General features: G+C 38.9%; 1 protein-coding gene across 7 annotated transcripts in view; it reads right to left on the bottom strand.

The window, feature by feature from the left end:
* The window catches only part of CCSER2 (coiled-coil serine rich protein 2), a 137,592-nt gene that overhangs the window by 62,127 nt on the left and 54,769 nt on the right, over nt 1-20,696 (bottom strand). For all 7 annotated transcript variants that reach the window (XM_073353361.2, XM_073353362.2, XM_078853796.1 and 4 more), the window contains 3 exons: nt 15,242-15,332; nt 9,273-9,432; nt 8,461-8,656 (listed from right to left, as the gene is read on the bottom strand). In XM_073353361.2, coding sequence (XP_073209462.2) covers nt 8,461-8,656; nt 9,273-9,432; nt 15,242-15,332 — 447 coding nt within the window. The remainder of the gene's footprint in view (nt 1-8,460; nt 8,657-9,272; nt 9,433-15,241; nt 15,333-20,696) is intronic.

Raw genomic sequence — 20,696 nt, forward strand, 5'->3', positions numbered from 1 at the left:
TCAGAAGTAATAATGGATTTGAAAATCCTTGTCCTAGTGATTTGAAGTTGCTTAAAAAAAAACAAAAAAAACCCAAAAACCAGAAAACTCCATATTTAGTGTGTTAAATTTTCTTTGTCAAAACTTATGCAAAGGTTTCTATGAACTTAGTACCTCAGTTAAATTTAAGTGAACAAAACTTAGCAGGTCAAACCGCATTGCTGAATTTGTCTTTTCTCCTATTTATCCAACTTACAAGAATATTGGTCTGATCCAGTATGGCAATTTCTGTGGTCCCTCTAGTCCAGTATTCTGTTTCTGACAGTAGGCAATACCAGATCTTTTGTAGGAAGGTGAAAGCAGACCCAGAATTGACAGTTATGGAATAACTTGCCCATACTGCATGTTTTTCCTATCCCCTGTAGGATAGTGATTTCCTTATGCTCTAAACCATGACTGATTATATCCCTAATTTATTTTAATAGCCTGCCTGTATGTTCTCATTATCAATATAAAATGTTTAATTCTCTTTTTAACTCTATTGTGACCACAACAATAACTTGTAGCAATGAGTTCCACAGGTCAAGGAAGAACTTTTCTTCCTTAATAGCTTCTTATGAGGGACTGTGTGAAAGGCTTTTTGGAAGTCCAGACATATTAAAACAGTACGTTGTTTTACCCACTGTTTAATTAACATTTAAAACAATTCCAGTAGATGAGAGGCACAGTTTACTTTTAGAGAAATTGTGCTGTTTGTTTCTACCATATTGTGTTTATCTAGTTTGAATTCTATCATGTTAGAATTCTATCTTTAATGGTTTTAACCAATTTTCCTTTTATTGAGTTAAGGTTCACTAGACTGCAATTCCCACGATCAATCCAGCAGCTTTCTAAAATTAGATACTTGCCATCCTCCAGTGCCCTTGTACAGTAGAATAACTTTAAAAAAAAAGATTACCTATTGATATCAACAGTCCAGCCATTTCATTTTGAAGTTCCTTCAGAACCCTTGTGTGCAGCAATCTTTACTTAGTGCTCTTTGCTTTATCAATTTGCTCCCTTTTTGGGCACTTTAATCTGACAATACCTCAACTTCATTACTTGAAAAGAGTAGTCTGGAGGCAGTGCTCTCCCCACCCGTGATGAAGACTGATGAAAAAAATCATGTAGTTTCTCCACAGTGTTCTATCTTCCTTAATTGCTCCCTTTGCTCTCCGGTAGTCCAGCAAACCCACTGATTCTTTCAAAAGACTTCCTACTTCTGACATACTTAATTTCACTCTTTCTCTTCCCCTCACCCCGTTCGGCTATTTGCTTTTCATATTCTGTCTTAGCCATGTTAGTTTCCATCTTCCATTTCACCTGCCACAATTTATGGTCCTTCCTATTGGTTGAACTTCAGCTAGATTTCCATTGTCTGTTTGGCTCCAACTATGTTTTGAACCTTATTTAACCACAGTGTTCCTCCTCTTTTCCCTACTACTATTTTAGTTTAAGGGTATACCTCAACTTCTGTCAGTATTATGGGATTCTTAAGTAGCTGAGACTAAACATTTTAAGTTTAGTCACATCTGACTCTAAGGTTTTAACAACTGGTTTCTTGATTTTTTTTTTCAAAATTAATTTCCTAAAATGGAGTATTTCCAGTCTAGTTTGAAATATAATCCCTCCTGTGAGTATACTGAATATTATGGCCATTATTCTCTACTGCACATGCTCCACAAATACAAGAGAAGATAATGAAGACAAGCCATTTAGTAATGCTCACTGCATAACTTGTTTTTCCACAGAAAACCCATTTCAGATAGTTTATGAATAGCAACATTCTTATTTAGCAATGTTGCATTTTCTGTTGCTTGATTTCTGATGATTTTCTCAGACAGAGAACCAGTCTTTTTTTCCTCTTTCTTTTTTTTTTTTTTTTTTTTTTTTTAAAGGCTAATACATAGGAATCGAATGGTTTTTGGTTTTGGTGGGGGTTTTTCAGAATTCCACAGGGGACCAGCTAATCTAATAGAGAACACAGATTACTTTCCTAACAATGCTTCCTTAATCAGTATTGTATTTAAGTATTTAAGTAAAATCATAGAATGATCGTAAGAAAAGTTTCAAGTACAATATATTCTCAAAGAAAGTTTAACACTTGTTTCTGTTACTAGTATCTAAAAGTGAGCAGAAAGCAAGTGGCAGTTCTGTTTATTTCAGCAATAGGTGGTGAAGGTCAAGTTGTCAGGAACAAATAGGAAGGCACTGAACACCAACAACGCAAAATAAAAACTTTTAGCTACCCCTGAAGACTGGGACAACAGCTCTCACTCTACCTAAAATACTAGTATACCCTATAGTCACAACTAGCAAATCCCATTTTAACCAACATTTCACATAAATATTTCTTAATATATTACACAGTTTTTCAAAGTTTTGACAACCCAAAAAGATAATAAATTGATCAAGAAGAGTTTTGCAGGTGCTATGGCTTCACTTTTTTGCTGGGGTGTTTCAATGAAGTGTGCACCAGGTTTTTTGCAACAAGGTTATGTGCCAACTCGGAACTGAACTGAGGCCACTTCAGAACTGCCAAAGAACAATTAGGCTATGTTTACATTAAACACCTTACAGCATATCCTGTGTAGCCACTCTATGCCAACAGGAGAGAGCTTTCCCGTTGGCATAATTAAACCACCCCCAACGAGCGGCTGTAGCTCTGTCGACAGGAAAGCACTGTCCACACCGGTGCTTCTGTCAGTGCAACTTATGTTAGTCAGGGGGTGTTTTTTTTCACACCCCTGACCAACAAAAGTTTTACCCACAAAAGTGCTAGTGTAGACATCGCCTTACACTATTGATTGCTACCTACCAGTGCCAAATCTGAAGCAATGCTTTTAGAGGTAAAAGTTTCCGTATCCCATTAGCAATCTCTTGAAAATCCAGGCATCATTAAAACTATTTTAAAAGCTTTTAAGAGTCAGGGAATGCAACATTTTAGACAGCATATCACATTTTCTTAACTCCTTCACAAATTTACATGTGTATGTATTTTAATTTTATATTTGAATAACCAAAAGATTAGCCTTTGGTACAGCAGTGTATGTGAAACAATTAGTGGAGCCTGTCCTGCAAACCCAGGTTTAGAGTGATAATTAAATGCGATCAGCTGTAGTCACGCAAAAGCCACATTGGAGGTTATTACTCTTACAATAAAGTAGACTTCCCACGAATGACGAGAAATAACTTTCAAAAGAGGGGTGTTACCTAAGTCTAGAGTCAAATATACTGTTGTTGAACTGCTATGCAATATGCAAGCCTAGCCAGGGAGGGGCAACTAAGCAAATCATCTCCTATAAACTGAGTCATAGCAAAAATGAAAGCTACAGCCTTGTTCACAATTCACACAGCTTAGGCCATAGAGAACAGAAAGCTTTGTATTCTTTCATACAGCTTTGAAGAGCCTAAAGTTGAGAAAGATTTAATTCAAAAGTATATATCCCTGAATGATTACCGCACCACTCACAAGGTATAATGAGGACACTTAAAAGGGGCAAAATTTTCCACACACACCTAAGTGACTTAGGACCCTAAGTCACAGTGAAAGCCAATGGACACTTTTACAAATTTTGCCCAAGAATCCATTTTGAGAGAACTCTGACACTTCTTAGATCTGTAGACACAGCAATATCTGACAGGTTACAGTGAGCCTTACCTATGTCTAAAATTAAGAAAAAATTTCAAATATTAAAACTAAATGGAAAAGAAAATTAAGAAAAGTGACAGTATTTAGGCTAATACAGCGATATTTTCCCACATTTCAGAAAAGTTTCTGGCAGATCTCCCAGCTCTGCTAATCTGTTCACAAGATCTGTTCCTAAAACTTTGTCGAATAGTTAATGGGAGCTGGAGTCGGATGAGAAATGCGGGTGTGGGAGGCACAACAGCCAGTCAAGGGAGCTGTTGGAGGTGGTGGGCAATGTTGGTGTAAGGGTTCTAGTAGGATACATGCCGCAATCCTTTGTTTACATAGCTATTCTAACACACTAGTTCAAGGGTACATCAGGGTTAGAGAGTTAGTTCAGAGTGAGGAGGGAAGTAATAGAAAAATTTTGTTGCTAATGTTATAAATAAAACTTCTGTTTACTCTTGGATCTGAAACTAGGTTAGACTGTCAGAAAATTTTAGATTTTACTGTCCTAAGTCAACTACAAATGTGAGTCTTCAACAGCTTCCTTTACAATGCATTTTAAAATCTAATTGGGATATTGTGTGTATGTGATACAGTAGTTCTTTGTAAATAATCAAATGTCTTTAAATGAAATAATCTTATCAACATCTTCTGCTGCAATTTTTAACATCCAATTGGGGGACGCACACACAATTCATTTTTAGAGCTGATGCAATACTACTTCAAGGTACAACGAGTTTAACCTGCACAATGTTGAAATCTTCACTTTGGCAAGAGTATACCCTCTAGATTTTTATCCCCAATTTAAAAATGGTATTGGTGCTGAAGTATTACATGTGACCAACTAGTTGTGAGTTTGCATATCATATGTTCTGTAGTAACTCAGCAGAAGGTCATATTATTATGGATCAGATAAAAAGCCTTAATTCCCATTTTTCCAATCGATTGTTTGACAGGCTCCAAGCCTTACCATCTGCTCTTACCATTCAACCTGTCCCTTTTACACCATGGGGTAAATTGAGCTCACATAAATATGTTTTAATACAGCTACATGTAAATGTATATATCTAGGAACAAACAATGTAGGCCATACTTGCAGGATAGGGGACTCTATCTTGGGAAACAGTGACTCTGAAAAAGATTTGGGGGTCATGGTGGATAATTAACTGAACATGAGCTCCCAGTCTGATGCTGTGGCCAAAAGAGCTAATGTGATCCTAAGATTTATAAACAGTGGAATCTCAAGTAGGAGTAGAGAGGTTGTTTTACCTCTATGTTTGACACTGGTGTGACCACTCTTAGAATACTGTGTTCAGTTCTAGTGCTCACAATTCAAGGATGTTGATAAATTATAGATGGTTCAGAGAAGAGCCACAAGAATGATTAAAGGATTAGAAAACATGCCTCATAATTGCCAGGGTTTCCTCCCCACTCTGAACTCTAGGGTACAGATGTGGGGACCCGCATGAGAGACTCCCGAAGCTTATTTCTTCCAGCTTAGGTTAAAAACTCCCCAAGGCACAAATTCTCCCTTGTACCTTGGATTAGGTAATGCTGCCACCACCAAGTGATTTAGACAAACTCAGGGAAAGGACCACTTGGAGTTTCTACTTCCCCCTAATATCCCCCCCCAAGCCCCCACACCGCCTTTCCTTGGGAGGCTTGAGAATAAACAAGATGAGCACAGAGCAACCTTGGGATTTTTAGGACACTAAAAAAAAAAAAAACAAAGAAAAGAAACAGAACTTAATTATAAAGAAAAAAGGTAAAAGAAACATCTCTGTAAAATCAGAATGGAAGATAATCTTACAGGGCAATCAGATTAAAAAAAACAGAGGATTTCCCTCGGGGCCAAACTTTAAAGTTACAAAAAGAAAACCAGGAATAAACCTTCCCCTCAGCACAGAGAAAATCACAAGCCAAAACAAAAATAAGCTAATGCATTCCCTTGCTAGTACTTACTTATTCTAATGGAGTTGGATTGCTTGCTTCCTCGATCTGTGTCCGGCAAGCACACAGAACAGACAGACCAAAACTTTCCCCCGCACCAGATTTGAAAGTATCTTGTCCCCTTATTGGTCCTTTTGGTCAGGTGCCAGCCAGATAACCTGAGCTTCTTAACCCTTTACAGGTAAAAGGATATTGTGCCTCTGGCCAGGAGGGATTTTATAGTACTGTATACAGGAAGGTTGTTACCCTTCCCTTTATATTTTTGACAATAGTGATAGATTCAAAGAGCTCAATCTATTTAGCTTAACAAAGAAGGCTGACCATAAGTGTCTATAAGTATCTACATGGGGAACAAATATTTAATAAACTCTTTGACCTAACAGAGAAAGGTAAAACATGATCAAATAGGTGGAAGTTGAAGCTAGACAAATCAGACTGGAAGTAAGATGTACTGGTGACAGTAATTAACTATTGGAACAATTTACCAAGGGTCATGAGAGATTCTCCATCACTGATCATTTTTAAATCACGACTGGGATGTTCTTCAAAATAATTCCTCAAGCATATATTTTAGAAGTTCTATGGCCTGCTATCCAGCAAGACAAACTAGATCAAAATATATTCCAAAGCCAGAAGGGACCATGAACCACTCATTTCCTGATTTCCTTGATTTCACCTAATTCCTTCTCTCTCCTTTATCCTTCATTGCACTGCTTCTGACCTATTTTCCATCATGCTTTGTTTCCACTTGAATACAACTTTCATTTCTAATTACTATCCTATTTCCCTTCTCTTCTTTAGCTCCAAAATCCTGCAGCATGCTATTCGTTCTCATTGCCTTTACTTCCTCTTCCAATTCTCTTCTTGATCCACCCCCAAATTGGATTCCATCCTCCAATAACACTGACCTCAGTGAAATCAGTCAAGAACTCCAAGATACATCTAAGGGACGCTTCTCTATCCTCATCGTCTACATCTCCCTACTGCTTTAGATATGGAGCACCCTCTTTTCCTAACTTCCATGACCCTCTGCTTTATTGGTCCTCCCACTCTGTGAACCATTGCTTCAACAAATCCATTATTTGCACCAAATTCACTTATTTTCCCTGCATTTGTTGGTGTCCACACTCTCCACACATTTGTTGGTGTCCACACACATTAAGCTTCCACACTCTCTCCCCTTTACTCGCACCTAATTTTCTCCTACTGTTTAAACTACCACCTCCGTGTTGATGAATCTTAAAGTCTCTCTCTGCCTAGTCTCATCTCTAGATGCCTCTCAGACATTGTCTTGGATATTCAGCTGCTTCTGACATCCGACCCAACCTCTCCAAAACAGAAGATTCATTTTTCTGCCTATTCCCTCTTTTTTGCCTCCCATTTCTTTCTCCATTATTAACTCCCATCCTGTCTGTCTCCTAGGCTCACAATCTTGAAATTTACAACATCTCTTCTACTGAAGTCTGTAACCTGCTCCTGTCTGACCTCACTGTCTCACTTCTATGCTCTTAAGTCTGTCCAAAATTAAAAGTGATATTGCCACTGTTAATGAAGAGGGTTTAAGTACAAATCAACATTTAAATATATGTATGCATAAAAGGCACACACACAAACTTCTGCTTCCTTTCTTATGGTTACCATCTGACAAAAGATATAAATTAGTATTGGGCATTTGCATTTTCAGTGTGGGCCTGTCCCATGCCTCGTTGCAATCAATAAGCAATCCAATAGTTATTCTGCATTTCAAATTTACTAAAGCTAAGAGCTGAGGTGCTTGGCTCCTTGCAGGAGACAGCCTGTAATGTGTTACTGGATAACTATTACTGAATTCCCCATAAAAACTGCACACTTTAAACTCTTTTTTATTAAAATGGCAATCTCCTGATGACGACAAACTTTCCATTTGCCTTTCGCAAAGGAATGCATTAGGCTAATTGAACTTCTTCCTTGAATTAGTGACTTGTAAATATAAATCAATTCCTTTTCTACTAATTTTGGCACATTTGGACTTAAAGAATTTTAAAAGTTAAAGTACCCAAGTTCTTTGGAGTTTAACAATGGTTGGCAAATGTAGCTAGGAGCTAAAGTAAAAATCTTAAGAAGAAACTTGTTCCCCTCCAAAGTTTGCCTGAATTTCTCTTACTCTCTTAAAAATTAGACAGGATCTTTGAAACTGAAGATTCAAGCCTTTGCAGAATCATCTTCTAGCTTATTAACTCTGCCACTTATTTGTCAAGCTTTGTAGACACATGAAAGAAGCCTCTTAAGACATTTTAAATAACTCATCTTTTTTTTATGTACTAAAGAGCAGACTGAATTTTAGCACTGCACGTGAACAGATAATTAACCAGTGGTCGATAAGCACATTGTGCAGACATATGGATAAGGTGAAAAGCAAGCAGGCAAGTGAGTTCAAGAATTTTACCCTGGGCAAAAAGCTGAATTCTTTGATGTGCATTTGGACAAAGGAATTGAAGAGGAAGATTCTACACTTTGCTGCCATCTTGGACTTCACCATTAAGTCAGGAGATCTGTCTTACCTGCACTGAACTCCATGCTTTGTTTGAATTCACAAAAATTAAAAGATCGCTTATTTACCAATTTTCCTTCAATTAAAAAAAAAACAAACATACAACAACAGTATAGCTGTGTCTATTTTTGTGGAAACATATAGACAGGGCTCCTAACTGGGACACTTTTGTAGTACTTGGAAGGTATAAGTTACTTTTTAAGTATAAATTAATTAGAACAAAATCTTAAATATTGCTATAATTCATTATATAATAAAAGAAAAACCGTGGTATATTAAAACAGACACCTTTCTCTCACTTTTCTTCTCTTTATAATACACTAACCTGGTACAGTAATCTTTTCAGTTTTAGTAACTGAGTTTTTACAGCTGTGCAATCTTGAACCATATGCCGAAGGGTCATTTCATCAAGCATCACTGTGTTCTCCCGTAAGCCCACCAACTGTCTAGGCGTCTGGTAGATGTTTGGTGCTCCATAGCCTTCAAAGTGACCAATAGAAGGCTCTAAGTGGCTGGAGCCCCTGCAAGAAATATTTTAGATAAAATCAAGAGCAGTCTTAATCTAGAGCTAAAATCTGTGAGCTCTGTTTTTTAATGAGAGAGCATTTTAGTATTGTGTGTGTGTGTATTATTATTAATGCTGTAAGCAATTTTTAAAATTGCAGAGTACTAAAGGGCATCAGCTATATTCATTTAGATTGCCGAGTAGAGAAAAACATTCACAAAACAAAGCTGCCTTGCAAAAAATGCCAGACTATTTACTTCTTAATAAAATAGAAACACTTTCCCATGTCACATGACAGCTACTGGAACAATGAAACCAGCAAAGCATTTTCCCTTGAGCACATATGCAGAAATTGACTGTTCATTTATAATATTGTTTAACACAGAGAAACAAGTCCCACCCTAGGGCAAAATATTTGCATCTAAATTACAACCCCCGGCAAAGATCTGAGTTTAAAGAAGGGAATATTAGAGCAGTACCAGTATAAGTGTCATCTTCTCTCAAAACAATCTAATCATAGGCACACCACTTCTCTGAAAATGCTATAACCTGTCCTTCAACAGAAGAAGCCACACATCATAATACATTAATTTCTAATAACTCCATCAGAAGAGGTGCAACACAGTCCTTACCTGCTCAGGTCATTTTTACCATGTGGAAAGTGGCCTACATGGCCAAAGTGACAGTGGTCTTGTGTACTCCAACGCTGCGGTGTCCTCTTCCAGAATCCATCCTGCTGCTGTCGTGTGTTTCTGTCTTGTCTATCATAACGATTCATATTTTCACACTCCACTACACAGATGTTTAAAAAAGTTATGTACATAACATATTCTAAAGGAATTCACTACCCACAAAAATACAAGTACTGTACATGTTAATCAGATATTACTAATAGGTGCACAAGTACAGTCTGAAACATGAATTCTTCAAACTGCTCATAAAAGCGAGCTAAGCTGAACACTAAGCATCAGAATGGTCACAAGAGACCACCTGTAATGGCCGCACCTTTTATCTCCACAGTCCCTATTGCAATAACTTCAGAAGTTATATTTTTTAAATAAAAATAAAAAGTGATCAGAACCTGCAGCAGAATCTACAAAATGTAAAACTTAAGATTTAAAAACGTTTTTAGAAGACCGATTTGATATTAGAAAACATTTTGTCTCTTTTTACTATCAGTATCATTAGCCTTAGGAACAATACACACAATATAGGAAGACAATATTTTAGAAAAAGAGGCCAACACAATGTTCTGAAATGAAGAACAATTTTTCATTTTAAAAAATATCCCAAACTGGCTGAAGCCTAATTTTTTTAGCTTTAGAAAGAATCCCGAAGATTTTTAAAAATCTTTTAAAAACATTAAACGTCTTCAGATTTAAACAGCTTTTGTCCACAAACAGTTTGAGAAGACTGAATTTGGCAACAGCTTGTAAACCACTAGAAACAAAGCCAAAACTCAACTACAATCCCTGCAGTCAGACGCAGCAAAAAAGTTAATGTTATGAACTACTGTTCTGCTGCTATACTTCCCTGTCACTTACCCAAAGAGTTTTTCCTCACATTGTCAGCCTGTCTCTAGAAGAGGAACTTTACACAACAGAACATTGTGTTACTCAGCTGCCTACTCAGACATAGTTGTACGTAAGACATTGATAAACAGGCCTTCCTTCCTGCTTCGTTCCCAGCCTGCATTTTGTTGGGAAGCAAGCCCAGTTTTACCCTGTGATTTAAAACTACCATCCTCACTCACTGCCTACACATACTTGTTGAGCTAGAACTGTTTCTATATATAGCATCTGAGCACCATCCCAGACTCCAGAATGGAACAGGCGAAGTTTCAGTATGCCTATGAAGTATTCTGAGGGCGTTGGTATCAGTTAAATTATGCATAATCCTAAACTGACTGTAGGCAGTAAAGTGCATTTAAGGCACAAAGTAATCCTAAATTAAGGTATTGTTGTAATAATTCATCATATATATGCTCAATTTTATCAGCTACTTTTATAATCAAAATAATCAAGATATGAGGGGGAAAAAATCTTTTGAAAAGTGAACTGTTACCTAAAACAAAATAGAGTAAACAATTACTTTAAAAAGCTGCCTCCTCTAGCTCATTACATAGGAGTACATTACAAAGTATAAACAAATACATTTATAAGTAATTTCATTATGATTCAGCTTTGCAAACAAAATTGTGCAGACAGTGCATAATGTCTGATGAAAATGTGGATTGAGGACCACATTGCTGTTCTGCAGATATCCGTAACTGGGACATGCACCATAAATGCTGCTGAGATTGACTGAGCTCTGGCTGAGTGCGCCATGAGTCGGTCAGAAAATGTCGCTGTGTAACAGAGTGTAATACAGTCTGTGATCCATTTCGAGAGCCTTTGGGTGGTGACTGGATGGTCCCTCAAATATTCTGCGTACGAGACAAAGAACTTGGATGAAATTCAAAAGGACTTTGTCCTATCCAAGTAAAAAGCTCAATGGACATATAGGGTGTGGAGTCTTCACTTATCTTCACTTATGAATCTGGTTCTGGCTGGTATGCATACAGGAGCACTTTGCTCCAAGGAAATAGGAAGGTGTCTGATATTCATCCCAGGCTGTGATCCGGCCTAGAGCACAAACAGGAACACTGCCTATTCTGACGAGTCACAAATTAGTCCATGGACAGAAAGCCCCCTATGTGAAACAACCAGGCTAAAATGTTCATGCTGAGGGACCATTCATGGTCCAAACTGAATGGTCTGCTAAGGCAATCTGCCATGGTGTTTTGAACCCCGAGCAGGTGATACGCTTTGAGGGACCAAGTTCCAAAGCTTGACTAACTTTTTGCAGTCTGATCTGACTCTTCCTTGTTTGTTCACATAAAAACTGCAGCAGTTATTGGTAAGCCCATGGACAGTCTTGCCTTGAATGTGAGGGAGGAAGTGCTAGAACACCCAGAAAGCTGCACATAATCCTAGGACATTTATGTGCAATCTGGCCTCTTGTGTAGTCCACAGACTTTGAGCTCAAAGGTTGCTGAGATGCACTCGCCACCCCACAGCTCAAGCAACTGTTACCAGAATCATGGGAGGGGAGGGAAGAAAGAAAGGGACTTCCCTGCACAAATTGTCTTGGCTCATCCACCAGGTCAGAGACAACAACACCCTGTCCAGGATTTGCACTGGCTTATCTAGGTGATGAATTTGAGGGCAATAGAGTGACAAAAGAGGGCAAAAGAGCCATGCTTGTAAGAGGTGCAACCTACCATGACGAATGACATGTTCATACTGTCATATGCCTTAAGAGCCTCAGACAGTTTCTCACAGTGGTCTGAGGGTGATCCTTCAGCTCCCCCTCGGGACACAGACTCAGCGGTGAGGCTGCACCCAATCCTGACACAGCGCAAGGACCAGGCCTTCCCCAGAAAACACTCCAGAGCCCTGCCTTTCCGTGCCAGGTGCACCAGGTGTGGGCAAGCAGGCACAGAAACGCAGGATCCAAGTGTGGAGGGGCTTGGTATGGGGAAATCCAGGTATGGGTTGAGAGGGTTCTGTGTGGGGCAATCTCGGTGTGGGCGGCTCAGTGAAAGATCCAGGTGTGGGGGGGGATCTGGATGCACAGCGGCTTGTTAAGGGATTCTAGGTACACCGGTAATGGGACTTTGCAGGAGGGTCCAGGTGAAGGTGGCTGGTGCTCAGCAGGGGGGCTCTGAGCGTGGGGGGGGAATAGAGCTCAGCATTGGGTCTGGGGGTCTCAGTGGAGGGGTCCAGATGCTGTGGGAGCGGGGTTCAGTGCGGTTGGGACCCAGGTGCAGCTGGTTGGGGGTCAGTAAGGTGGGGTGTGGGTGGCTCGTTGGGGTGGTCCAGGTGCAGGGAGAGTGGGGCTCATCAGGAGGGTTCTGGCTGTGGTGGGGGGCTGAGGTTTGGTGGAAGGGTCTGGGTATGAGGGGGTCTGGATGCATGGGGGTTGGGCAGATGGGGGAGCAGCTCCCTGTACAGGGATGCCTCCCACTGCAGCTGAGGAGTGATGGGTACAGGAAGCACTGCGGAGGTGGGGGGGAAGAGTTTGCGGAGCTTCCTACATCCAGGGGAGAAATCTGGGGGTGGGTCTGACCCAGCCCCAGATGCTGTGCAGGGGAAGGGGAAGTCCCGTCCTCCCCACCCCAGCCAGAACTATCAGCTGAGCCCGGTGCAGGGCAGGAGCCCCAGCCATGGCTTCCCCAGTCCTGCTCCCACTCCACAGTGATTTACCTGTCTGCTGGCTGCCATGGGCACCCAAAACATACTGCTGGGGAGGATCACATGACCACTTTTGTGTCTTCCCTTTGCTTCCCCGTCAGAAAGTCATTTTTCTGCAGGGAAACAAAGAAATCTGCGAGGGACATAAATTCTGTGCATGTGTACTGGCACAGAATTCCCCCAGGAGTAATCTGTATGAGCCAGTATTGGGAAGCAGCAACCAAAAGGGTCCGCTCCACCATTTGTTACAGACTGACCTAGCACTTGAAGAACACACTTTTCCTCCCTTAATAAAAATTCAGCTTTATTTTTTTTCTTTTGAGGAATTCTAGCACAAAAATCTGGGGTTACAAGTTGAAATTTGGCAGGGCAATAATTCTCACTGATAAGCATCTTTCATTTTAGTGTTCTTTGAAAACTGGATTTGATGGTTATGAGGCGATGAAAATTGCTCTTTGTGCAGTCACAGTAATTTTTTTAAAAGTGATCTGCCAGCTCCATGCATTTGTGGTTAACTTCGCTGTGCAGTGAATATACATATCCCCAGCAAACACTGATATGTACATTCAGAAAAAACTTTTCACCTCAAGCATAACGTTTTTAGCTGCAATAAGGTATGCACTCAATGAGGCAGAAGCTTCTCCTTCACTGAGTTGAGGAGCACAGTCAATGAGGCAGAGATATGCAGAAGTCCTTGTCTTACTGAATGTTTACTTTCACATGACAGGGCATTGCAGTCATGTCTAGCCAAAATTTCTATTTATTTATTTTTAAAATTATGTTAAGTGGTACTCGCCATCCCAATTAAAGCTGAATTGTGGGATAGGGCTGGGAGGGCAAGATACACCCCTTCATAGTGCCCTGGCATCTGCTGTCCAATGTCAGCTCTCTGTTATTAAAAGGGCTGGTTTTGGTCAATTCCAGTACCCCAAGGACTTCGTCTAGACTAGGGTTTAAGGGTGCGAGGTTACATCGCCTTCTCTAACTCAATCAATACATTTTAAAACTCTAATCAAGACAAACTGTACATTAGAACATACTAAGCTGGTCAAGTTAAAGATGACTATCTAATGAGATCTTTAAAAGCTTTGTTTATATAAAGCAATTACAGGTAGCAATCAGCCATAAAGAGCAGTGCTGGGTGGAAGAATGCTTTATCTTTCTCTGCTTCTGCATATATTTCTCTTACCCCTGTAAGCAGCTGGCTGCACAGGCAATGTCAAGTTTAAATGTGTGTGTTATATGGCTTGTTGGTCCAGGTTTCTTTGCATTGTGTCAGATTGCTTGAGTACCATCTGGACTTTAACACCATTGCACAGATCATGTTGTGCAGGCAAAACGTCTTAATATATAAACATGTGCCTGGATATCACATTTTACTTTTTCATTTGTTTCTTCAATAGGATCAGAAATTTGGGAAGTTTGTCTAGCCAGGAGTTGGAATGCAGATGGAATAATATGGAGGAGAGTGGAGAAGAGTGGCTGGGTCTCCTGACCTAACAAAAGTTAGAAAAGGAAGTAAAACTCATTCCTGAAAACTAGAAAGCAGCCCAGTTTCTCTGCAGAAAGGAACTAGAACTGCATTATCTTCACCACCATCCCCCCACCACCGCTGGCAGCATAAGGGCTACCATCTTTCCTAAGGGAAGTTTGGCTTCACTCCCAATAGGAACTATAGAAGGTCATGGCCATTTCAAAAAGATGGCATCTTAACTTAGGATTTCTGTGACCTAAGTCTCATTCAAAACAGAATATGGAAATTATGTTTAATATGGCAGTTCTTTGTGGAATTCTCTGCAGAGGAATGTTATTTGTCAGCTGAAGGAGAATCTTTTAATTGGAAAGAAAAATGGCAAAAACTGATCACTGATCCTAAAATGTTTCCTCAAATGTAGCCAACACATGAGACTCCAGTGAGTTTAAAAAAAAACTGAATGGAAAGTTTGAATTCACTGTTATTCTGTTAAGAAAATTACGACAAAAAATGGACTGCAATCAGACTCTAATTTTCTCAAAGGAGCAATTTTTTATAAAATGTAACTCAAAATAATAACTTATTTGTTTGTAAATCCCAACAAAATTCATTCTGTAAGTGCAATAGTTTTGGGAAAGATATAATTATTTATACATAGCAAAGTAGTTAAAGCCCTGCTTCAAGTACAAAACTCTTCTCAACCTTAACTGAGAGAATGACTGACACTTCCACCACACTAGGACAAGGTGAGTGAGGTAATATCTTTTATTGGACCAGCTTCTGTTCTGCAAATTTCCATAACAGATCCATAACACTGGGTTGAGTTGTGCATCTGGAGTATTAGGTTAGGTTGTTAGACCACATTCAACCAAGGCTTAAGTACTTCACTAACCATTGTCACAAGGTGTGTCCTCAGGTAGGTCCACATCAAGCATGAGATCATCATCTTCGAGATCACATGAATCAAGGTTATTCAAGATATCCTACAAGAAAAAGATGAATGTGGGAAAAGAACTGTGTGCATAAACAATGTTCTCACTTACATGATAGTTACCTTACTGCCTTGCCATAAAGTGGCATATTTTTATTTTACAATATAGTTACACTGCGTTTATGTTCAAGACAACACATTTCCTCTTTCTCCAGTTGCATGATCAGTCAACACTACCCAGTGCAATTGCTTTACAGTAAGGCTACTAATTATCGCATCTCTGGAAGCCTGATACAGTAACAATGCCTCCGTAAACAGTTAAAATCTAACCAACACATATTTTCTACTTGGTGTCTTGAGGTTTCTCTGAAGGTGTGTCTGTTCATTGGCTTAGTACTTTTCAGTAGGATTTCTCCAGTTAGAATTTTTTAAACCTTTGCGCAACTCATTTGCTCACTTTAATGAGCTGATATTAACTAGAAAATCCTCATTTGTAAAGAGTTAGCTTCCTGAATTTTTATTAATAAAGTTAAACAGTACAAATGTTGCCACTTTTCCCATATTGATCAAAAGAATGAAAAGTCTTGTATGACATCATAACAATATTCAATACAAAAAAGTGGGTAAAAATAATCAGTCAAAACAAAAATAGCACAACTTTACTTCAAGTATCAGATTTGTCTGTCCCAGCCTCAGTAAAGTACAAGTGACAAAGGAACTGCTCTAAATTATAAACTACTCAACTAAAAAGTTTCAGTAAAATTATAATTTTGCAGGAAGTAGCACCAGGGGTGACTCAAAACTCCTTTGCCACTGCCAAAACAGGAAGTTAATTAGCAGCTAGAACTTAAGTGAGTGATGGACCTGCACATGGCAAGCAGTCCTACTTTTCCCCTTCCATAACCCACAATCCGTAACAAGATTACGGAAAGATCAATAATTAACACCCAAATAGGACATTCTGATGCAAATATTAAACTATGAAACCAATACTAACATAGAGACTTACATTTACAGGATGAAAATTCAACAACAGTACCCAGAGTAACAAATACCCTAAACCAGTGGTGGGCAACCTGCGGACTGTTTACATTTGCACGGCTGCCCGCAGCTGCCAGTGGCCGCAGTTCACCGTTCCCGGCCAATGGGAGCTGCAGGGGGCGTGCAAATGTAAACAGACTGGCAGCCCGCCATAGACTTGCCCTGACAGACCACAGGCCCACCACTGCACTAAACCAAACATCCAAACAGTGAACCAATGGCAGTACCTTGCCTTGAAGAGAAGGTGGGAAAGTTGTAAAAAAAGCTTCAAAAGTGCAGAGCACGGACAAGAGGCAGGACTCCTGCCCTGTGTCTGCTACACTTCTCAAGGGGCCACATGGCCAGTCAAGGCCTAGTCACTAAGGCATCTTATCAAGGGGCAGCAGTCAGTGACATCACTGCCACTGTACTAGCCCTTCCTGGAGGCAGATTCCAGTCCCTCTGAACCAGCCAGTCAATCATGTCGATCTGCTACAGCGAGCAATGCTGGACTTTAAACCTTGAGCTGAATTGCGGACTACTGCTTCAAGTGATATTTTGTGTGGTGACCACTTTCTTTTATTTTAAACCGAAAAGGTGAACAGAATTTCTATTTTATTGATTGTTATTTGATCTAATTACTTTAAGGACTATGATATATGGGAATGACATGGTAAAAACCTTTACCGTTTGATGGATTTGGCTTTTAGATCTTCTCCTGTGCCAACCCCAACATTTTACATTAGTTTGTTATGCTTTTAATCTATGCTTTTCTCTTTATAATAGAGTGGCAGGGTGTGGCATCTTTAAATCCAAGTGGCAGGGTGTGGCAAATTTAAATCCCTGTGTTCTATTCTGTTGCTCAAGACACCTACTAACCTTTAGCAAAAAACAAGATGTGGATTTTTAAAGAGAAGGGAAGCTGATATGAATAAATTTATTGTTGTTAATCCAGGTGTAGTCTGGAATACCAATAAGTGAACGCCTACATTCCTTTAATATGTCTGTCAATCAGAAGCTGAAAGTCTCAAATTTTCACTGAGAATTTAAGGTTTCCCAAACGTTTTTCTGACCAACAAAACCTAAAACAAACAGTTATTGGCACCCATACACAGTTGTTTCCTGTCTTTCCACAAGAGGATCTCTATCTTAAGAAGTGGGACAAACTGATTTAAAAAAGGTTTTCCAAAACTAATTTTCCATTACTGTGTTTCTGCATATGCTTGAAGAATCTTAGTGCCCAAGAGCACCATTCTGAAGTGCGATTCCTGATTCTTCTGAATATCTCCAAGATATTTTCTTTATTGAATGGTTTTCCTTCCTGGAATCTTGGCATAAAACTTTGCCAACAGCACACATTGTCAATACAGTCCATATGAGCACCTTTAAGTAGTTCTGCAAATTAGGCTTTTTGTTTGTGATGCAGATCCAATTTGCTGCTGAATACATATTTTATGCAGCTCCGTCATCAATGTTTTTTATCCATTGCAACATGAGTGTGAATGCACATGTACATTTTCAGGAAAATATATTAATTACACTTCTAGATTTACTGCTTTTCTATGGTAGACTTTAACAAGCACAAGACTACTTATACTACAGTAAGGGATACTGAATAGCCATATAGAAGGTTAAATACCTCCTGAAGGTAACTGGAAACACAAACATCTTTGACATTCTAGATCAATGTCCTACAATACATGTATTAATATGCTGTGTTTCTGAATGACTGGGTGTAAGCTATGAAACCTACATGACGCACATCAGTGTTACTATGTATCTGAATTTTTAATTGGCTGTCAGTAAGGTTTTAACATCTTGAGTAGCCACACCTATTTACAGGTATTAAGAGATGTTTATCGGACTTCCAGCAGGTTGTTTGGAAAACCTTATTGTAATAACTTAATGCCAGAGACTTAAAATTATACAATTATTAGACAGATTTGAACTATGACTACTTTCATTATTCCCCCCCCCCTTAGTCTCCTGACAATCAGTTTCGTGTTCATGAAAGTAAAGGGCTATTATCATTGGCTTGAGACAACTAGGAGATCAATATAGGCATCCCAACATAGATCTTGAGTATAGGTCACTACTGATTGCAAAACATGTAGTATATTATTCTCATTAGCACGCATTTTTACTCTCTTCTTAAAAAACACCAAGCGTATTGGATAAAAGCAAGAATGAGCCCATTTTGTAAAAGTAAATTACATGGCAGTCATGAGTTGCAACTTGCCCAGAATTTAGCAACCTTAGCAACTTATCCAATGCATACATTATAGCAAAACCCAGCTAGAGACTCTTTCTGGTAGGACCAGAAGCAGCCAAAGCAGAGACTGCCGACTAGTGCCAAAATATTCCAGAAATCTACTTACAATTCACAAAAGCATCCAAAAACCCATGATCATTATTTTATAACATGTCACTAGTGTTCACCAATATATACGGGCTAGCATATATATTATATTTCTGTCTCTCTCACTCTCACACATACACACACACAGCCTAAATTGACCTGTACCTTTACTATAAACCTTTTCACTTATGCTAAGTATCCCATAACTCCTTGCATTAGCTGAAGTAACCTTTGGCTTAAGAAGACAGTATATCTGTCAGGACCAGGACATATGATTATTTTACCAGAGCAACAGGCAGGGAGTTTCTCACAGAACACCTGAATGCTAGTATCCAAACCAAAAATAAGGAAAGGAACAGAACAAGTTAAGGAATCGGGACAAATGGATGGGTTGGATATTAGTAACATGTAACTTAGAAAATCATCCTACAAATACTACCAGCTGAAATGTGTAACTTTGGGAGCATACCTTCTGCATAAGGTAAATGTAACAATAGTGCATGAGACAGCCTCCCAGAGACTGGTATCATATAGAAGCTGTTTCCTGTACTATATTATTGGTGACTTACAGCAATAAACCTGACTGATATTGGCCGTTTGGTCTCTTGAACTAAACTGTGGTCAAGCAACTCACTACACAATTTATCAACACCAGTAATGCAAGTAAATAATCAATAATTTTAAGGATACCATTTAAGGATTAGTCATAAACACAATTTATCAACCTTCCCTGAAATCTGCAAGTTTTTAAATTTTATTTTAAGTTTTTGTCCTGTAAGCACGAGAAAGCTGGTCTGGAAGTCACTGAAATCTTCTTGCACTACAGCAGTGGTTATCTACCTTTTCCATGCCACAAACTCACTTTAGGGAAAAAAAAATATTCTGAGATTCCCCTCCCCATCTAGCCATAAAGAAAGGAAACATGGTCACAAACACCAAACTGAGAATCCATGCTCTCTATGAATGAGAGTCACATCTCCTAGCCGTCATGCATTCAAGAAATGCTTTCTACTGTTCCGTGTTACTACTATTGACATAATTTCCTACATGCTTTCTATTCTAATATGCCAACCATCATGGTATCTAGCGCTGTACTTCTGCCAAAAAATCTCTAAACAGATGGCACTGAGGTGTGAAAAGTGACAATTTGAATCCCAATTGACTTCATGTTGATTCAACAACATTGGACACCTTTTTCTTTCTTAAAGCATGATATGTTTTTGGTGACAAAGAAATTGAGCCTGCATTAAATTCAGCAAAGGTCTGGTTATCAGATAAAGTGTGCATGGACTATTCACATCAGTATGATCATAGCATACACAATTCAGCAAACTGAATACTATTTTGCTACACCATCTTAGTTGTAGGATATTACATACTGTGGTGCAATACACTCTAGATGAGATAAAACATACCTTGGCAGGACAATATCTGATTTAAAATTCTTGGTGTCTTAATTCTTAAGAAGGTATACCACTATTAGAAATCTTGCTCTTCAGAATTTACTGCTAGCCAATATCTAGCTAGTCATGGTTTTATTTTTGTACATCAACTTACTGGAAGTTGAACTTTGAATTGGATTTTACATAAATGACACCCCAAACAAAATACTACTATTGCATCATAATGCAATTACTATATCTGCTTTTATTATGAGTTTTCTGAAAATTCCTTCTGAAATGAAACTAAGCTGCTGCTTCCCTGCTTAATGATACCAATGTACAGAATACTGAATAGGCTCTAGTATAAATTTAACAGTTGAACCTTTACATAAGGCTTGGCCATCAACTTTTCCACTTCTCAATTTCATTTACTTTATGCTACTTCCATTAGAAACTATTAAATACTGTGGCCAAGATTTTTAAATTTGTTTTTTCAATTTGTTGGGTACAAACCGTAAAGGACATGGAGCTATTCTGTAATAATTTACTAAAAGTGTATAGGACATGGTTATTAGGATATTTATTGCAGGACTATATGGAGTTAATTTAACAGAGCTTTAGGGAAACAAGCAGGAAGGCAAAACAAAGGCTCCAG

Source organism: Lepidochelys kempii, chromosome 7, assembly GCF_965140285.1.
Source record: "Lepidochelys kempii isolate rLepKem1 chromosome 7, rLepKem1.hap1, whole genome shotgun sequence".
NCBI lineage: Eukaryota > Metazoa > Chordata > Testudines > Cheloniidae > Lepidochelys > Lepidochelys kempii.